Source organism: Micromys minutus, assembly GCF_963924665.1.
Source record: "Micromys minutus genome assembly, chromosome: 8".
Lineage (NCBI taxonomy): Eukaryota > Metazoa > Chordata > Mammalia > Rodentia > Muridae > Micromys > Micromys minutus.
The window spans coordinates 58,325,359-58,346,394 of NC_137977.1; the positions used below are offsets into that span (position 1 = coordinate 58,325,359).

Below are 21,036 nucleotides of genomic sequence, written 5' to 3' on the forward strand. Positions count from 1 at the left end.
GAGGCCACAGGTAGCGTGGGAGTGTGAGATACAGGTACAGCTATAAATACGAACTAATTTGCAGCTTCTACACACTTGAAAAGCTATAATTTTAAAAAATTAACATAATGCAGAAGTAGACAAAGTCATGGATTGCTAACTTCTTTTTCAACCAAGGATTTAAGTCACCTTGTTTTAAGATCTGTTTACCTCTACAATCCATACTTTATATAAAATCAGCAGTATTTAGAGCATTACCTTTGCAGCTTCTAAGAAAACAGTGTCACTGATGTGTCGGGCTTCACAGAGAATAACAGCTAAAGCCACACCTAGAATACATATGACACAGTTCATTTCCTAAGGTCACTTTTCAAACTATAAAGGACTAAATTCCTAAACTGAGAAAAAACACACGGCAATAAACTACAAACGCAACTGCCCAAGAGAAAGCAATACTGAATTAGATGATCTCTGTCAATGTCTACTTCTTACCACTAACAAGATCATTTTAGAAATAAGTTTGTTTTTTTACAATTATCAACATAGCAAATATTTATGAATTTTTGTTAGGGTCTACTTCAGTCTACAGTGCCAAAAAAATGAGAGCAAGATAGACAAACAGACAGAAACGCACACACACACACACAGAGAGAGAGAGAGAGAGAGAGAGAGAGAGAGAGAGAGAGAGAGAGAGAGAGAGAGAGAGAGAGCGCACTCACTAACCTTTAAGAGACCAGCCTGTCCTGATCCACCTCGACCCTGATTCCAACCGAGGCAGCTGTCCCTAGGTGCATTATCTCACTGTTTCTGAGTCTTTAAGAACTTGCTTTACATTTCTGAGCTTTAAAGACTTGCAATTCTTCCTGGTTCAACACAAGCATCCTGCCTTCTCGCTATTTCTAGCTTTCTCTCTACCCAACAGGGACAGAAGAACAGGTCCATCTACATCCACCGTTCACATTAGGACCTGTGGACACTATTTAATCCAGGCAGAGCTGACACTACACTGGCACTATCCCCCCACCCCCCTTATGTGTATAAATTTTCTTTTCCCCAGAGTTCATGTTCTGTTTCCCTCTTAACTGCTTTCTTTTGTAGTAATTAACATTATTTCATCCTGGAACTTCTCCTTGTCTGATCTTGTACTCTGGCATCCTGGGAATTTTCTGGTATAAATCTCTGCAGCAGCTCTTACTGCTCAGCTCACTCTTCACCCTGTCATTCAGGGACGTGCTTCTTTGATTCCAATTACTAACACCCCTTTGTTAACTAGTGCTTTGTTACCTTCCCTTTCTCGCAGCACAGATTTTTCTGCAGTTGTTCTGAGAATGTATGTTTCCCCCTTTCTGCTCCTCTGGGCTCTGATTTTAGTTCGGCATGTGTCCTGCAGATCTCTCCATCTCCTAGCTTCCAGCCCTGGCCTAGGATCTTCCTGTTTGGGATCTGTCTTTTCATCCCTGGAAGCATGAAGCTCCTTGACTCTGATTTTATAACACTGTGTCTTGGGGTATGTTTCCAAACCCACTGCATCTGACACTAAGAGGAGAGCCCTTCCTTTGAGAAATGTTTGTGAAGTCTTTGATGTTCTTCCGTATGTTTTTTTTTTCTTTCTTTCCTTTTGTCCTGAAATTTCCATTTTCTGATCTTGTAATTGTGGAGGTGACATGTGACTTTATTCTTTTTTGTTATCTATTTCCTGTCCTCTTTAGTGACTTCCTCAATTTTTTTCTTACAATTTTCTGCTATCCACTTTTATTTCAAGAATTTTGCTGCTTCTAACCTGAGATCCTCTCATTTTGAAACACAGCATCTCTATAAGTTCCTTCAAACTTTTCCTGCAGGCCTGTTTTCTTCCAAGATGCCCTGTTGTAAAAACACTGCTTTATCTGTTATGATATCAACTTTTAAAAAACCCATATTACAACTTTTGTTAGATGAAAACTCTGAAGAGCAGTCAGTGTTATTACCTGCTGAGCCATCTCTCTTGGCCCCAAAGCTTCTTTATTCTAATATCTTTCTCCACTCTCTGTTAGTGGTCTACGTCACTTTAACAAAGACACTTAAGTCTGTGTTTGAGAGTTGTCTTGCCCAGTGTATAATTCCTTTTGTTTTGTTTTTTAATTATTGCATTTCATCCCCCAATATCCTCTGACTGGAAATGATTAGTTCTTGTAGTATTCTAGTGATTACTCTCAATTTACAGCATATATCCTCATAAAAAAAATTCCATCAGCTTAAAATGTATCTTCATGCCAGTATGAATCCTTCATAGCCCATCAGGTCTCTTTACCTGAAGGAGCACTGCTGTGAATGTTACCATCTGCTGACATGTGGCATGACTTGTGTCTAGAAACCCTTTCTGTCTGTTTTCCCCGAAAGTTTACAAGATACCTTTACCTATCCTCCCTTCACACCCGAGCGTCTGGGAACTGTTTCCATTGGCTTGAGGAACAGCACTTTCGGTCCTTTCATTTCACACACTACGCAGGCAGAGTTCTCTGAATTCCGAAAATGTCTCCATTTTGCTTTAGCTCTTGTGAACTGTGGAATGAACTCTAGGCTGGCAAGTATTTCCTACAAGCAACATGAACACATCACTCCCTCTCCCTCACTGGTGCTGAGAAATCAAATGTTGCTCCTACACCTGGACTAGTGGTTTCTCCTTGGGGCTGTCTGAAGTCTCAAAGTGAGGATCTGAGTTCTGGACTTCTGGTCTACCCCACAGAGGTTTTCCTGAGGCATAATGAAAGGCAATCTTAGCCATGCAGCCTACAAGCTGCCTCTCCTTCATTTCTACACTCACCATCTTCCAGGACTTTACTAGCAATTAAAAGTCTCTTTCTTGTTGGCTCTTCCTTACTTCTTTCTTTCCACGTTGACTCTGCTTCATTTCCATCTCTTCTGTGCTGCCCTACAGCTACTTGCTTTGGTCTAATCTTCATTCACCCATTAGATTACTATTGTTACTCAATTCCAGAAGTTAGTGGTTTTGGCTTCTCAAGCTCGGATTTCACTGTTGTGAAATAATAATCATGTGTTAAAGCACCTGTCACCCATGTAGACCTGAACCTGTCTTCCTGTCTGGTAGTGCTTGCTGGACTTGAGTCTCCTCTTTCCCTCTCAACAAGAGTGGCATTTGTACATTTCTCTAGAAAACCAGCTTGAGAACAAGTGCTGTGTTTTCAGAGAAGACAGGCCACAGCTACAGACCACAGTCTATTCCCAGATGCAGTCCTGTAGGGTTTCAGCCCAGGATGGGTAGCCACTCATAAGGGGAGGAGTCACACCTGGACAAATGTCAATACTATTTTTCCTCAAGGGCAGATGTAACTTGTCCCTCAGTTGTTTACTTCCTGATCAGTGCTAAGGGACTACAAACTCTAGCCTCTTCAGCACGTTCTCTGCTCTTTAATCTTGACCTAGGACCTCACATCTTATCAGTGTGTACATTACTGGCTTCCAATCTCTGAAGGCTATCTATTCCTCGTTCTCCGTCTGTCTTTTAAAACTTGCTTATTTTTATTTTCTGTGCATGACTGTTCTGCCTGCATATATGGCGTGTGTACCATGTGTGTGCCTGGTGCACTCCGAGACCAGAAGACGGCACTGAATTCCCTGGAACTAGAGTAATACATGTGTGCTGTCATGTGGGTACTGGGAGCTGGACCTGGGCCTTGTGCAAAAGAAATAAACATGTTCGGCAGCCTCTGTTTTCTTAACATGTATAAGGGCTTTGAACTCATACTCCTCCTGGCCCAGGCTCCCAAGTGCTGAGATTATTGGGGAGGCCATTATACTCAGCCTTGAACTAGAAATCTTTATCCAGCTGTGAGTGGTAGAAATTGCAATTCAGATAATACCACAGCCTGAAGTTTCCGATTTCTTTTGTTAAGACTTTCAGACGATCTCCTATTGGTGGGTCCGCCTTTACTTTCACCTTGTCTATTCACAGGGCTTTCTCTCATAAAGCCAGGATTTAAACATGCGATATATACAAATGATCAACTGCCAAACTTCCTAAGAGTCAAGTATGAGGGCTGGGGAGATGGACGGCAGTCAAGATCACTGGCTGCTCTGGCAGGGAATCTGTGTTCAATTTCCAGCACCCACTCAGGATATGTGACATGTTCTTCTGACCTCCATGAGCACCTGGTATACATATGTTGCACACATATACATGCAGGCAAAATATTCATATAATAATAAACTAAATACATTTTTTAAAAAGTCACCTCTGAATGTAAAAATGGCTTTATCAAAATTAGCAAGTATTCTCTTCATTGCTCTCAATACTTTACGCTGTAAAAACAGGACTGTATAGGGCAATGTAAAACCCAAACGCTACAAAGACATCACTGATGGTGCAAGAGTCTTTACAGATGCTAGGTCTCAAGAGACAACCAAAATAACATGAAGAGAAGGGGGCAGTGCATACAAGAGGCCTAGATGGTCAGAAGCAAAACAAACACCTTGTTTACTGTGGCAGTCTGACAACGTACTTACTTGCCTATGCCCTGCACTACTTATGACTTATCCAGAGCCTGCTGCCAGACCTTTAGGAAGCAGAGACATATGTGGCAAAGGAGTTCACACTAGATCCCGATTCTGTTCAGTGTGGCCTTTCTTTCTAATGGACCGGAGTGTAGCTTAGTGGTAGAGCACTAGCCTATTATGCATGAGGTTCTTGGTTCAATCCTCAGCATCGAAAATGAAAAAAGTAAAACAATTTAAAAGGCAACGGAGAATCAACATAAAGTTATGAAACAAACACAAAGGACAAAATATTCCAATGACAGAGAAAAAGAATCCTTAACTTTAAAAATAAAAAAGAAGATATGAGAAAGTAATTCTAGAATACGGTACTGAGAACAAAAAGAATTTAAAGTTGCACAAACTGATGAACACACTAAGTAGTTATAGTGTTAGGATGAAAAAGACTGATGTGCCTTAAAAACCCCTGGACATGCAGTAAAGTACTAACACTCAGACTGCCCACCGGAGGCTAAGTGGAGAGCGGCCACAGAAGCTTCGCTATTACAGAACATTAAAAGGAGGTAGAAGTGAGAACCACGGTCAGAGACAATACAGGGATTCAACTATGAGCAACATATGTAAGCTTCATACAGAAAATGATTAGCAAGGGAAATGAGAGGAGAGAGCAAGTAAAAGTCCGTCACCCACACACGGGTATGACAAATGACAAACCACCCCAGACCCAGCCCAGCAACCATCATCCACTGGAAGGAAAACTGCAAAGACTGTGAGAGAGAAAACCTCTATGATAGAAGTAGACGAACCAGTCCTGACTTCAGATTTCCCATCAGCACCATGGGCCTAACAAAAGTGAATGGAGAAAAGGCCTCAAAGGTCTGAGGACAATGACTTTACAAATTTCACTCAAACAACCCACTGAGAGAACATAAGGAAGATCCTTGAGGTTTGCAAACTTACGTTTTCACAGTCTTTTGTTTTTCTGGAGAGGAGGTCTTGCCATGCAATCCTGGCTGACCTGCACTTGCTGAGTAGCCTAGACAGGTCTCAAATTTATGGTAACTCTTTTGCCTCAGCCTCCAAGTGCTAGAATCATGGGTATGGCCACAAGTGGTTTCACATGTTCTTTTTAAAAAAGATTTACTTTATGTATGAGTACACTGTAGCTGTCAGACACACCAGAAGAGGGCATCAGATCTCATTACAGATGGTTGTGAGCCACCATGTGGTTACTGGGATTTGAATTCAGGACCTCTGGAAGAACAGTCAATGCTCTTAACCACACCTCAAGGACACGGATGTCCTCCTCTGCCTCTGTGCACACGTTCATACACACATGTGAAGAATTCCATGAACATGATTTTATTACTTTGTGTGCTCTGGACACTCTGTCAGGGCGTACTACTCTGCGGTACTTTTACACAAGGCTGACAAAAATCAGGCAAAGCCACCAGCTTCCCTGGAACTGGAGCCACCATGTGGGCGCGCTGGGAATTGAAGCAGCTTCGCTGGAAAAGCCACTGGTGCTTAAGACAGCCCTCTGGAATATCTGTATGCAATTAACGACGGACCTATAACATCTGTAATGATGGCATTTACCTGGGAAAATATACGCATTGTTCCCTTGGCCTGGAGTGAAGACTCGTCCATCTTGGAGTTTCACTGGCTCAAACGGGCTGCCACTGGCAAACAAACACCTGCCCTGTAATGACAAATGATCTCAATTCTTTCTGGCCACTTATTCAGGACAATTCATAAAAGATTAAGTCTTACATTAGACAACTAAGTAACCTGGAAACAAGAAATAATTTACTACATAAAAATCCTTTAAATTCTTTTATTAAAAGAGGCTCTCTTTAATCCTTAACACATCTATTCCCTTTATAAAAGTAAAACTGTTAATAAATAGAATTTCAAATAATAAAGACTCATCAGTGATGTGAACCTTGTAAGTGAAGTGAAAAATAGTAAAAATAATTTGCAACCATATATGGAACATCTGTTCAGCTAGCTCTGTGTTGGGTGCTTTATATGTGGTGTGCAGTTCATTTACCTTTCCTAAAGACCTTAAATGAAGCAGAAATTAGGAATCTATCAAGTCGGTGAATCCAAGTTTTTATAAATCTGAATCCAACAGTTTTCCTGTTTTGCCATGGTGTCCCTCCACGGTTTATTACATGGCAGATGATATAATTACACTACCGTCACAGAACAAACTTGCCACGCTGCCTTGTGAAGGCAAGTACCTCTCCGTATTTTTTTCTTTATGCAATTATATGTACACACATACAGAGCTCTGTGACGCCAGTGGAGCCATCGGCGTTTCTAGGATAATCGGATGCTCTTGCAATTGAACAGGATTGTAAGTTTAAGTCATAAAAACTTTATATTATTATTCCCTTTGCCTCACCAAAATCAAAAATCAAAAACAAACTTACAGGGGACAGTGGAGGCAGGGGAACCTCTAGAAAGTCCCAGAGACCTGGGATGTGAGAGGCTCCCAGGACTCAATGGGGATGACATGAGCCCAAATAACCAACAGTGGGGAGATAAAATCTGAAGAGACCACCTCCAGTAGATAGATATGAGGAAGTTGGCCACCCACCCATCTTCAAATTTGACCCAGAATTTTTATTGTCTAAAGGAAACTCAGAGACAAAAATGGAACAGAGACTGAAAGAAAGGCCACCTAGTGACCGGCCCAACTTCGGATCCATCCGATGCGCAGGTACCAAACTCCAAGCACCATGTTGTGCTTGCAGACAGGGGGCTAGCATGGCTGTCCTTTAGAGGCTCTACCAGCAGCTGACTGAGACAGATGCAGAAACTTAAAGCCAATCACTGGATTGAGGTCAGGGACTGCTATGGGAGAGTTAGGGGAAGGACTGAAGGAGCTGAAAGGGATGGCAACCCCACAGGAAGAACAACAGTGGCAACTAACCCAGACCCCTCAGAGCTCCCAGAGACTAAGCCACCAACCAAGGAGCAAATATAGGCTGGTTCATCATGGCCCCAGACATATGTGTATCAGAGGACTGCCTTGTCAGGTCTCAGTGGGAGAGGATGAGCCTAATCCTGTGGAAACCTGATGCCCTGGGAAGGGGGATACTAATGGGGTGAGGTAGGGGTGGTGGTGGTAGGGGAGCACACTCTCAGAGGTGGGGGAAGGGAAAGGGGTGAAGAGCTAGGAGAGGGGGGACCAAGAAGGGAGGACAACATTTGGAATATAAATAAGTAAAATAACTTAATAAAAAAAAGAACAGGGTAATTTATCTTGAAATGTTTAAAAACAGTTAATGCTAAGTAACATTTAAATACCCAATTAAATTAGGTTAAAAATGATTTGCAGAAAACTGAAATGCCTTAATACGCATGGATAGACATATTGCCACTACTCTAGAACATTCAATAGTTTGCCTCCATGAGGCTTTGTGCATGATAAGTAAGCATCCTACCAACTGAGCTATGTCCCTAAGGCCTTATAGACTTCATAATAAATGCCAAGCAATCTAAAGCACTATGTTATATTGTGTTACTTTAGTGACACAATTTCAGAACAGTACAAATTCAAAGGCACAAAGTGTAAGTGTGGGAGCAAGCTAACTAAGCGAAAGGCTCAGAAAGCATCTCGGACACAATTCCACACGCTCAGTCACTCCCACCCACTCTACAGTTAGTAGCTGCCCCTCATGACAGCAGCAATCCCCTTCTGCAGTCCAGGGCTAACTGGCTACTGAGACATTATTCAGTCTCCTCCCACAACCCCGCTTGTTCAGGAGGCTGAGGCAGAAGATAACAGGGGTCAAGGGCAGCCTGAACAACTCTGAAAGTGTTTTCTCCCTGAGCAGCAGAGGGTGTTAGAGCAAGTCTTTTCTTAACAGAGGGGCACTAAAACCTTAAACGGTGAATACAAAACTCAACATCATCGTTTTGTATGACAGGGAGAAGGAATTTATAAGCTATGATTCAACGACTCCATGCTTTTTTTTTTATTCTGGTAAGACCTTCAAAGTTTCCAAACTGTGAAGGGGTGCACATCCTAAGTCTGTTCACACCGTGTGCTTGTTTACATGTTAAGGTAAAATGGGTGACCTATGGCAGTTCTTTTTTTCCATATGGAATCTGCAGACTGAATTCAGAACACTAGTCTTGGTAAGTACCTTTACCGCTAAGCCACACCCCTAGCCTAAAATCTGCAGTTAAAACTGATTGATTACAATTTATCAAACTATTCTCCTTGGAGAATTTTGTTCCTTCCAAAGGTATCTATTTAGTTCAATATTATTCATCACAATAATATTCAGAAATAAAGTTCTCAAATACCTGAGCAATATTTACTACTTTATAAAACATTACACATATATATGTAAGTGTGTATATATATATATATATATATACACATGTCTACACACATGCAAATATATGTGTGTATATGCAGTTGTATATAATTTTATTTGCAAATGTCAGAACTAGTGATATATTGGACCTGAGCCTTATATTCATTGTGCAAGAGAAAGGCTTGATTTGGAGAACAACAGTCATCAACATTTTACCCTTATAAACTAGGTAAAATACACCCAACAAACTGGTAGATCCAAAACCACAGTCATGCCCCCTCTGGTGAAAGTAAGGAGTAAGGACTAAGAAATGTTCCTTACAGAGGATTACAAGAAGCAGGATGTCACCGCAGCAATGCTATTTAGGGCTGGGAGACAGGAGGAGGAAGGCTCCTGAGACCCACAGTGACCCAGGAAGCAAAGGTGTGGCTGAGATCTCTAGCAGCAGAACTTTGGAACTTAATTCAGGGAGCACAAACCACAGAGGCCGTTAAGAAATACCTCGGGGCAGATCTACACCCAAAGAGCTGACCAGCTGGAAAGGGTGAGGACAGGGTGGAACTCTGGACCTCACCTGACTAAGCTAAGTGAGTCACGATGATCAAACCCAGCCTAACAGTCAGTGGAGAAGTAAAGGCCCAAGTAAGAGACATTCACCCAAGCCCCAAGTAACTTACAACCCGCTACCCACTTCACCTAGCAGCATTCAGACACACAAACCAGCAACCGACTAATTAAAACTCATTACTAAGGTAGTACTAAAATGGATTTACAGAAAGTGAGAGTGTTACAATCAGAAACTTTAACAGAATTCACATATTCCCAAAACTAAATAAAAAGACAAAAAGTGTCAACAGTAGATATGGTGGTTGGTGCAGTCCTATGATCTCCTGCTGAGAAAGCAGGAGGATACTGTGTGTCAAGCCTGGGCTACAGACAGCAAGGCTTTGTTTCAAACAAAGAACAAATCCACAAAGGGAAAAGGATATTCAGAAGAAAACTGAAAGTTAGGGTAGAGGGTACAACTGGAGGGGCAGCGGGAGGGCAGGTGGTCACTGTGCCTGCTGCCAAGCCGGACGACCTGGGTTTGATAAAGAAAAGTGGTTCCCCTAAGTTGTCCTCTGACCAACACATATACAATGTGTTGTGTGGCATGTGTGCCCACACTCATACACAGAATAAATAAAAGTATTTTCAAATTTTAAATATGGTACAGTACTATTTATTATTATACATTTTGTTTTGTTGTTGTTGCTGGTTTTTTGGGGTTTTTTTTTGTTTTGTTTTGTTTTTAATTTTTCCCCTGGAGCTGAGGCCCGAGCCCAGGGTCAAGCACTCTGCCATGGAGCTAAATCCACAGCTCCATAACTATACATTTTAATCACTTACGTGTTTACTAGAGGGGGGTGTACAAACTCCTGCCAGGGCACACATGCTGAGGACAACTTGTGGGAGTCAGTTCTGTCCTTCCACCATAAGGATTCTAGAAGCTGAACAAGGTTGTCAGGGCCAGGACAGAAGCCTTTCCCCGCTAAGCCATCTTACTAGCACCTGTATTATTTAAGACTTAACTTCTGACAAGTCTACAATTGGTATCTAAGATCTTTACACTCATCTGAGGATATGTGAAAGAAACAAGATTGCCGGTGACTTATTAGTGGTGAGAATATTAAAGACTTAACTACATTCTTTATTCTCAAGAGCATAACCCAACAATTATATTCATGAATATTCACATATTCGAGATAGTAAATGAGAATTTGACACATCTGGTTAACAGAACTGTAAAACTCACTTCCTAGGGCCGAGGAATATAGCTTAGTCGTAGCTTGCTTGCCTAAATGTGTGTATCTGCAAGATTGTAGGTTCATTACACAAAACAAAATCCAAAAGCTCCCAATTCTTAAAGTCACTCTGATGACCCAAGAATGCAGGAAGTCATTACGCAGTAGAGAGTGGAGGCTAAAACGCCATCCTGCAGAGCACTAGGGGAACCCCACTACCTAACGGCACAGCAGCTACTGTCTGCAGCTGAAATGCTCTACAACAGTGCCAAAGGCCCCAAAGCACTGACTTGCTACCAGTCTGGGTGAAAGTAAAAATCCACTGCAGACAGCCATTGGTTTAAAAACAAAATGAAAGCTAGTGCTAGCAAAGGCAAAAGCTGATGGCAAAGAGGTCGGAGACAAGTAAAAGGATCGTTTATAAAATAAGGGCAAGAAAGCAGAATTTCTGATTATTTTGAATTTTTATGACTGGAAAATGTATAAGAACTGAAACCAAGAACCCAAGGACAGATCAACAGAGTAAGAAAGTGACTGCCACGTGAAAGGACGGGGACAGTCAGACCTGAGCAGAGCTAAGTGGGCAGCACACGCAGAAATGCAAGTGCTCAACACTGGCAAGTGAGTCTCACAAGAGAGAACACGGCCAAATCAAACCTCAGCACTCAACTGTCAAACAGCATCAACTGTTGACTCAGGAGTACGCTAACCTCCAGGGAGAACTAACAAAGAAACCATCCGTGGGTCCAAACCAAAGGATTGCCATCAAGACACAATGCAGAAACAACAAACTATTTTTTAAAGTACCAAAATACAGCAATTTCCAGTTGTTAATTCCAACTGGGGTGAAAATGCCCTTCAAAATAAAGGTGAAATATACTATCAAGAGATTTCTTCAGACCTATACTTAAGGAAGTGTTCTGGGAGAAGGAAAACTATCCCAGATGGAAGCAGCCAGGCAGGAGGGATGGTCATAGAAAAACAAAGAAGCAAGCAAGCAAACAAACTGTAAATGTGGGCAAATCTAAATGAATAGTTTTTATCTAATAATAATTTAGAGAAAAAGCATATTTGGTTTCAAAATAGAGAGAGAAGCATTCGAGGCAAAGCACAGAGCTGGGAGTGCAAGTAAGCAGGAGCCCACGTTCAGGAACTTCTCTCAGAACTGACACATTTATTTCAGACTCGGTGACCCACTGCCATTTGCACTCAAACACGAACTGAGTGTTAGGAACGTGCAACTAACAAGCCAATGAGACATAACCAACTTGCATGATTCTCACTGGTAATACCTCTGTAAGTGTGTATGCTTCTTCCGCTGTGCACTCGGCCTGTGCTGTAGGATTACTTAAAGCAAATATTATAGGCCTCTCATTGATAGAGGCCATGGCTTTGATCACACCAGGAGTAAAAAGTGGGCCAGCACCTGCCACTCCTGCAATAGATAAAGGAAAAAAAAAAAAAAAACTTCAGCACAGATATAACAAACTGGTTCTTACTAACAGTGTTTCTACAAAACATTTACCATAACAAAACCACAGGTATCATTACAAAGATAGATTTTGTATTGCTGAGAGAATACTATGGGAACACAGCTTCAGATGTTCAAAGGAAAACAATGAAACGCTGAAAGTTTTTACTTACATTTTTATTATCTAACACACACAGTAAATTCTAAGAAAACCAGAGAGAGAGAGAGAGAGAGAGAGAGAGAGAGAGAGAGATAGATCCGACCTCAGCTGCCAGGGCTGAGAGAATGCCACGATATTCATTATAGAGTTTCAGTTTCATCTGGTAATGGAAATATTATATATACTTAGCATCCTGACTACAGTTGGGAACTCTTAAGTGATATTCTTAAATTCTTAAGTGGTCAGAGGACTGTTATGACTAAACCAATCAATTTTTGATGCAGCTGACTTACCTTGATTAAGTTACCAGTCCCAGACACTAAATTAGACCACTAGGTAGAAACGTAACAGAGGACCAGGTGTGGTAGTGCACACTTTAACTGCAGCACTCAGGAGGCAGAGGTAGGCAAGCTCTGAGTATGGGCCAGTGTGGTCTACATACTGAGACTCTGCTCAACAAACACAGAAACACTTAATGTAGGGATACGGAATGTAGCTAAATGGCAGATCACTTGCCAAGCAAACAGGTTTGGTCTCTAGCACTAAGAAAGAAAATACAGTAATGCAGACAGACCATAGTGGCAAAGGAGAACATGAGAATTTTTTCTTCAGCAAGTTGTTAGACAAATGTTACAGGGTTATGGAAGATCTGTGTGAAGGGAGAACACTCAGGCCTTGGTGGGATCTGGAGGTAGCTAAATGAGGCCTTGGCTGAGAGCAGCCCCTCACTTTCTTTCTGTTTCCTTGCTCCCCTGGAGATAAACAAATGAGTGACTACATTCTCAGCTTTCCACACCGAGTTTTAAGAGAAGTGATGTAGAAAACCCTTTAGGATCTTCTTGATGTGTGTGTGTATGAAAAAAACACAGACCTATTTTTCTGAGCATAGGATCTCCTTGTGAAGAGTTCCTACAGGAAGATTTTATAGCTAAACATTAAACAGAGTTCCTACAAGATTACTAAAATCCCATGGCTGTGAACTCAAACCTACAGCTACAGAGAATCAAATAGCCCTGCATCTGTGCTACTAAGAACTCGGCTGTGTCAGCACAGATGTCAGCAACAAGTGCCTCACAAAACACATGGAAAGTTTCCACTTTGAAATTCTCACTCTGCACTGGATTTTCCTGGTATAGTCTGTCAAATGACCTTGGCCTTTTAAAGTTGAGTTTAACAGTCACAACAACTCTAAAAGCAAAACACCATAAAAGCCGGGCTTGTAGTCCAAGCAACTTGGTAGACTCAGGCAGGACAAACACCGGAGCCCAGATGTTCAAAGCCAGTTTACAGGAAAGTAACACAGCCTCAGTTTTGTTTTTAGTTAAAGTTAAAATGTAGTTTTTAAATTACTTTCCCTACTTAGTGTCTCCATGTGTAAGTCTGGGGGCCTTGCCACGGAGAACATGTGGGGAGGACAATTTGTGGGGAAGGCTCTGCTCCTGCTGTGTAGACACTAGGGACTCAACTCACATCAAAAAGTCCAGCAGCAAGCACCTTTACCTGCTGAGCCATCTTGCTGGCCCCATTTCCAGAACCTTAGATGTTTCACTTTGTAGCCCAAACTGGCCCTGAATTTAAAATCTTGCCTTAGTCTCTACAGTGTTGAGACTACAAGTGTGCAACCCCAAGCCTAGGATGGAATTCTGTCCCTTAAAACCTTTCTGTGGAGAAGCCAAATATTTTGAGTCATCCTCTTTATCTGTGAGGTTCTGTACAGATTCAATATGAGCACATTTTCAATACAGGGCAACAATACAGAAGGAAATAAAGCAGTGTATGTACTGAGCATGTGCAGGTCTTTTTGTATCATTCCCTAATAACACAGCTGAAGAACCATTTACACAGCATTCACACAGCAAAAGTCACTAGAGGTGCGCTCAAGTACACAGCAGGATATGCACAGGTTATGCATACGTCCCACACACTTTAACATACAAGATTTAGGTGCAGCAGGTTTGGGTGTGTCCAGTGGGCCTTGGCACCAGTACCCTATAACACTGAGAGACCACCTGCAGATGCTGAAGGCAAGGCAAACAAAATACAGCAACTTACTTTAGTAATCCCACATGCTAGTTATGGCTGACAATGAAATAACAGTTACGTATAAACAACTTCACTTACCAATTATAACTGAAGGCTTAAGTTTGTTTACTGCGTCTTCAAACGTTGCAGGGATGCTCTCTGGAGCCGCGTGAGCGTATGGTTCCTGGTTGCTGTCTATGTTAGCGGTCCGCCCCTGAGTGTTTTCATAAAGTACAGAATCAGTAACTGTATGTTAAAGATAAACTGAACATATGAATTATCAATTAGATGTATTTTGTCCTTATAGCACAAATGCCTTTTCATTTACTTTTTTCTTTGACCTGATGCTAATTCTAACTTCACAGAATTAAAAAACAGTTCATCAGATTAATTACATCCCGAAACATTGCAGTGTTTCAAAAACTCATTCCCTCTATGATGTCCTCCTAAATTCCACATCTACAATTAAGAATCTCTAGTATTTTAGAAATGTGATATAGCAATATAGCAAATATTATAAATTTGCCCAACATACGTAAAGACTGCAGTCTAACAAACTTATGAACAGCCACATCAAAATGGCCTTTTGGTATTAGGAATAGAACCCGAGGGCTTGAACATAGTAGTCAAATGCTTTACTTTAAAAAAAAAAACTCCCCAACTCCCTTCCCCCTTTAAGAGATGGTCTTAGGGGACCTAGTCTCTGCTGGTCTAAAGCTCACTTCATAGTTAAAGCCCTGCCCCACCGCCCCATCTCCAATTAAAGGAGGTTAAGGCTATTAGAACACTGGCGTCTTACACTGCGTTGGGATCACAACCTTACAGAGTAGGGATTTAGTGGGGAACGCTCGGTGTCTTCAAAAGGACAACAGGTTTAGGATCACTAGAAGAGATTTGGGAGCCCTAGACCCACATGCCAAACTGCCTGTACATTCTAAAGAGCAAAACAAAGACATGCTCTGAGGCTGGAGGGGACAGGGATCCCAGCTGTGGGGGAAGCTGCTGTAACCACCACCAAGGTTGTAGTCATTTTATACCCAGACGCTTGACGAAAACCAGCACCACAAAGTGAAGGTCTGAGCTGTATGCCAGCAGAGACATACTCCCCTCCATTTACAGCCCTTCCCTTCTACATATGCTGACAGACACTTCAGCCATAGCACCGTGGGGGCAGCTTCATGATTCAGAGTCTGGGCTTCATACTCAGGCAACAAGCTTAGACTTAGATTCTGCCTCCATCTCTTTGAAACTAATGATTTTGAAAAGGCAAAAATCTCTGCTCATCCAAAAAAAAAAAGTCTCTGCAACAAGTGCTCTTAACTGGTGAGCCATCTCTCCTCCCTTCTATGATCATTTAAAACTTGTTTCTGTGATTATAAAATTTTGTAAGAAAAAAAAACAGGAGCTAAAAAATTTTTATAAGAAAAACAAAAACGAAATAAAAATGCAATGTCCACTCCTACCCCTCAGCCTCCCTGCCTAGGGACATGAGTTTTGACAGGACTAACGGGAACAGTACATTTGATGTTATCCCAATGTCTGGTTACTGATATGAAAAGAGCCAGGACTCTACATACGTGGAGATAGCATGCATAATGCATGTAAATGGGAAGGAGATGTCCTGTCATTATATTATAGTCTAGACATGGGAAACTCAAACAGCAGTGCATACTGGATAAATGGAAATACATATGTAATATAGGTCCTATGGAAATCCTTAGTAGTCAAAATGCAAAGGAATGCAGGTAGGCTCAGGGGGTGCAAAACTCACCCAGGGAAGGTCTTCATTATACATGACTGACACTGGGGATTAGGACTTAAACAACATTATAACACTTAGGGGTTTCTGCTCAAATATGAAACAGCTGCATTGCTAATAGTTTATGCAGGATGTTGAATTCCAATTCAAAACTTAGTTTAAGGGGTATAGCCCAATGGTAGGATGTTTATGTTTGAGTATCATGCATATAAAGCCTTGGGATCAATCCCCAGTACCACAAAATGTTTTCATTGAAAAGAGTCAAATACAATCAGGCATAATAACTATTTCATATCCTAAAAGCCTGAGAACAACGCTAGAGAGTATGTCTGGTAGCTGGCAGCAAGCAGATTATAATTTAAGCGTGAACTAAGAGTCTCTATAAAAAAAAAGACAGTGTATCTGTAACTGCCAATTTCACAAACAACCTTAAATCACTAGATAAAAGTCTAAGTGAGGAATTGTTTAGACCAGGTTGGCCTTTGAGCATGCCTAGAGAAGTTAGACACATGTGTGTGAAGAGTGTGTGTGTGAGGGGGATTGTCTAGATTGTCTTAATTAAGGCTGGATGGAAACCCTCCACTTCACAAGCTAGGCCTTGACAGAGTAAGGAAAGCAGGCCGACAGCGAGCACACATGCCTTCTCTCTCTGCTCTGGCCTGTGGAGTGTCAGTTCCAGGTTGTCTTGACCGCCCCATAGTAAAGTTATAGTCACAGTTATAAGCCGTTAGCCCCTCCCCCTACCCTGTATTTGCTTTGCTCAGGGTCATTTTATCACGGCAACAAAAAGGAGAGCAGGGCAGCCAGCCAGGCAGGATGATCTGTGCCGGTGACACAGTGGAGGACCAGGTCCTGCACACTGAGGCAGTCAGTGACGGGTAGGACAGTAAGAGACGGTACTGTCAACGCCCAGCTCCAACACCACAGCCAGAGGCCCTGCAGCTTCTCCAGGCTCTGCCTTACCTTAACTAGCAAGCCATTCTTGTCAAACATCCAGATCTTTCTCTGTGCTTCCTCTTCTGAGAGACCATTTTCCATCATTGATATGACTATGAGATTCGCAATTCCAAGTGCAGCCTGCCCAGTAAACACATTTAAAAATCAAGACTAGATTATGAGGTGACACCCAATTGCTTTGTTCTCCCTGTAGAAATCATATGTAAATAGATTCTCTGTCAGTCCCTCTGAACACAAATTACTTATTTTAAAAGAGGTCATGATTCTTACACCATTTTTAGTGAATTCTAAATTCCGTGTGATTTTCAATAAGTACCAATATGATGCTGTCTTACTTTCTTTTCAGGCTCTTTATATAGCCCTGGCTGTTCTGGAACCCACTCTGGAGACCAGGTTGCCTCAAACTCACCTCTGCCTCCCAAGTGCACTAGGATGAAAGGCTTGCTCTGCCACCCCTAGCTAATCTTAATTTAAAAAAGAAAACAAACTATTTGTTTTAAATTGTAAAAAGGCTTAAAAACTTACCTCTCCTGCTCCAAGAAATAAGATTTTGTGTTCTGAGATTGGTTTATTAATAACTCTTTGGGCCGAAAGAAGACCAGACAAAGCAACTGCAGCTGTCCCTATAGGAAAACCCAACATTTTAAAAAGGAAACAAACAAAACGCATTATAAATGCTTAAAAAGTGGGAAAAAGCCTTTCATTTTAGCTTTACCTTGAATGTCATCATTGAAGGTACAGTATTTTTGTTGGTATTTTTTTAAGAACCTGAATGCATTATGATTTCCAAAATCTTCAAACTGAATGAGCGTGTTCCGGCCGTATCTAGAAACAGCAAAGTCTTAATAACTTTCTTGAAAGCATCACTACTAAACAGATTTCCTAGGTACTGTTTCTATTACTAGGATCTGAACGTAAGTTATCGTCCCAGCTCAAGGCCATGAGTTTCAGAGCTTGTGGAAGCTTAGAGCCAAACTGCAGACGCCTTGTTACTTCAAGGACACACAAGAACCGATGAGCCTGTGGCCATTCCCTGTATGAACTATCTCCAGAGGCCCAGCAAGGTGTCCAGTGCATATGAGCACTAAGTGACCCCCAAAAGGGACACTTTCTGCAAATTAAAGGGCAAACCTCAACATAGATGCACTTGGTAATATAACAGGAAGATGCACTGACTACGGAACAACTGTCCGTGGAGTCTGTCTTGGGAACAGTAGTGAAAGAGAAGCCATTACAGACATGGTGGCACACATGTGCATCCTGACCACAGAGGGTAAGGCAGGAAGACCATGGGTGTGAGGCCAGTCTAAAGAACACAGGGGAGACTGACTCAGACGAGTAAACCAAGGAAAAGAAAAAGCAAAAAGACTTGAAAGGGAGTTGCATTGAGTCTTCATCTGGGAAATAAATAAGAAGCAAAGGAGAGTTAAACACGACTAAGTGTTTCAACACTTTCAACAGACACCGTTATATTCAGGGTTCACACGGACAGACAAAGAGAAGAAGCTGGTTAAACCAAATGGGGGACAAGGGACTTGTGTATCTCATGTTGAACCCTGAAGGCCAGAGGAAAGACAACCTGCTGGTGGTGTGTCACGTGCATGAGCTGCGGCTGAGAGATGAGAAAGACAGAAGCAGCAGCTAGGAGTCTGCAGTGGCACTGTAACATGAAGCACATGCCATGGGTACCAGAACAAACACTACAAAGTGAGGAGCCAGTCCAGTGCGAAGTAAATGCCACCTTGTCCAGGGAAGGCAAGTGAAGGAGGGAGGACCAGAGGACAGCGTGTGAGGACTCGAGTGGTTCAGCCCTGAATCCGCCATCGTCTTTACCTAGAGGAAAGAACTCATTTCTGAGCAGCCTGTTTCCTATCATTTTAAAAGCTGAGCTTGCAAGATGGCTTCCAGAATTTTTAACCCCTGGGGTAAAAGTACTTGCCCACTAAGTGTGAGGACTGAGTTCAAATACCAAGAGTCCTCCTAACAAGCTGGGTCCAGTGAGCATATGTAACCCAGGGCTCTTACAGGGAGACAGAAAGCAGAGCAGTAGTCTCTGGAAGCTTGCGGCTTAAAAAGTATGCTATATTAGAGTACACAGCAGAAGAACAATGAAGAGACAGACCCTGATTAAAGGAAGAAGGTAGAGATAAGCACCAGAGGTTGTCTTTTGACCTTCACATGCTTGCTATGGTATGGTACATGGGCCATAGAGATGCATATCTATGCATAACACACACACTCACACACACACACACACACACACACACACACACACACTGACCACAGACAGGCCATAAAGATGAAGGGTTTTAATCTGTGGCTATAGAAAACCACTGAGGAAGATATATGTAAAATATGTAAAGCAATACACATTTTATAAGATTAATCCTAGTATTAGATGGAAATGAACGAGAGGGAAACTAGAAAAGAGTTTACAGGAAGCCAGGAGAGCTGGAAGAAGACTACGGAACAGAAAAGACACGCTTATGACACGTGCAAACGTGTACCAGCTGATTCTGAGGAAGTGCTGACGGCATGGTTGGCTGGTGAAGAAGAGCCACAAACAGCACCAAGACTAAAGGTCTGGCAATGGGTGAACATGACTGCCACCGTTAGCACTCAGAGTACAGGAGGCAGGCTGTCTGGGAAGAATTCCATCTGATATAGAAACAGGATGCAATCACTGAATTTCTCAAGGCAGGATGGCCCAACAGGGGCCACACAAGTGGCTTTATGAGTCACATGTATGAAGGCCACAATTTACACATAAGACCACATGCAAGAACTGACAGTCTAGCTCAGTCATTCAGTGCTTGTCTAGCATGTATGAGGTCCTGGATTCCATTCCCAGGACAGCATCTCATAAATATATGTACAAATATAAGATCAGGTAAAGTCTTGCTAAGCAAGCCTGGCAACCTGAGTTCAGCCTACATAAAGGTATATGGGGACACCAGTCTCCACAAAGGTGTCCTCAGACCTCCCTATGCACACCATAGCACATACGCACACACCTCCTATAAGTAAGTAAGTATAGCTCTAAGAAAAAAGGCTAAGAAGTCAGATGTCAAAAGTTGCAGGAGCGCTCAAGTGGGGTGGTGGGAATGAGGCCAGCCATGAAAGACTTATGGGAAAAATGTGCTGTGAGAGTTTGGGAGCAGTGAATGCAGACTTCCTTTAAGATGTCAGGTAATCCCAGCCAGCAATGCAGAAGTGCATATCACCAGGCGTGAAAAAGCTCACAACCTAATAATCCTTCCCTTACAGAGGCTCCTTCACATCCATCAGCTTCATAAGATACCTGTCAGTAATCGCCTCCATAAATTCATCCATCAGATCGTCATAAAGCTGGGAACGATCTCGCTTCTGATACAAGCCCATATAAAACGGATCTTTTAATAGTGCCTATATAAGAAACCGAATGCAAAAATAAAGTCTTTTATTACATTTATTTACATCAAACACATAAGATAAAATCTTTAAGGAACTTAATAGACTTAATTCATTATTACTTATATAAACTTGAAAGCCAAGCTTAAGAAAAACATTAACATCTAAACTTACGAGATCTTTTCCCCTCAGTATATCATGTGCAAACAGGTGGATGGGAAGGAGATGCTCACCATGTTGTCAGTCCCCACGTCGATGCACACAGGCAGGCATTTCTCAGGCTGTATTCCTGCACAGGCTGTATACAAACACAGCTTCCCTACTGGGATCCCCATTCCATAGACACCCAAATCTCCAAGGCCCAGGATTCTCTCTCCATCAGTCACCACAACAGCCTTTATTATAAACAAAATAGAACAAAACGTAAATTCAAAGCTGCCAAAAGTAGGATAGCAATGAGGTGTAATTTTTAAAGGACGGATTCTTTTGCTATAACTCTACTCTCATTGACCAAAGAAGAATCATTAGCCTAATTCCCAGTATAATCCATGGAACATACTTAGACTAGGCTTCTGCCTATTGTGAGGTATTAAAAGAGAATTAATTAGCGATGTTTTCCATCTGACTTTGGTCTGGAAACACAATGAGGAGACAGGAGGACCCATTCAAGAATTCTTTCCATGAAT

At 42.0% G+C, this 21,036-nt stretch overlaps 1 protein-coding gene across 1 annotated transcript in view; it reads right to left on the bottom strand.

Moving 5' to 3' along the window:
- The window catches only part of ME2 (malic enzyme 2), a 43,967-nt gene that overhangs the window by 3,521 nt on the left and 19,410 nt on the right, over positions 1 to 21,036 (bottom strand). Inside the window, exons 6-14 of the mRNA XM_080920035.1 lie at positions 20,584 to 20,745; positions 20,262 to 20,365; positions 17,676 to 17,785; positions 17,486 to 17,583; positions 16,967 to 17,080; positions 14,344 to 14,458; positions 11,884 to 12,026; positions 6,070 to 6,172; positions 238 to 308 (exon numbers count right to left, since the gene is read on the bottom strand). Coding sequence (XP_080776161.1) covers positions 238 to 308; positions 6,070 to 6,172; positions 11,884 to 12,026; positions 14,344 to 14,458; positions 16,967 to 17,080; positions 17,486 to 17,583; positions 17,676 to 17,785; positions 20,262 to 20,365; positions 20,584 to 20,745 — 1,020 coding nt within the window. The remainder of the gene's footprint in view (positions 1 to 237; positions 309 to 6,069; positions 6,173 to 11,883; positions 12,027 to 14,343; positions 14,459 to 16,966; positions 17,081 to 17,485; positions 17,584 to 17,675; positions 17,786 to 20,261; positions 20,366 to 20,583; positions 20,746 to 21,036) is intronic.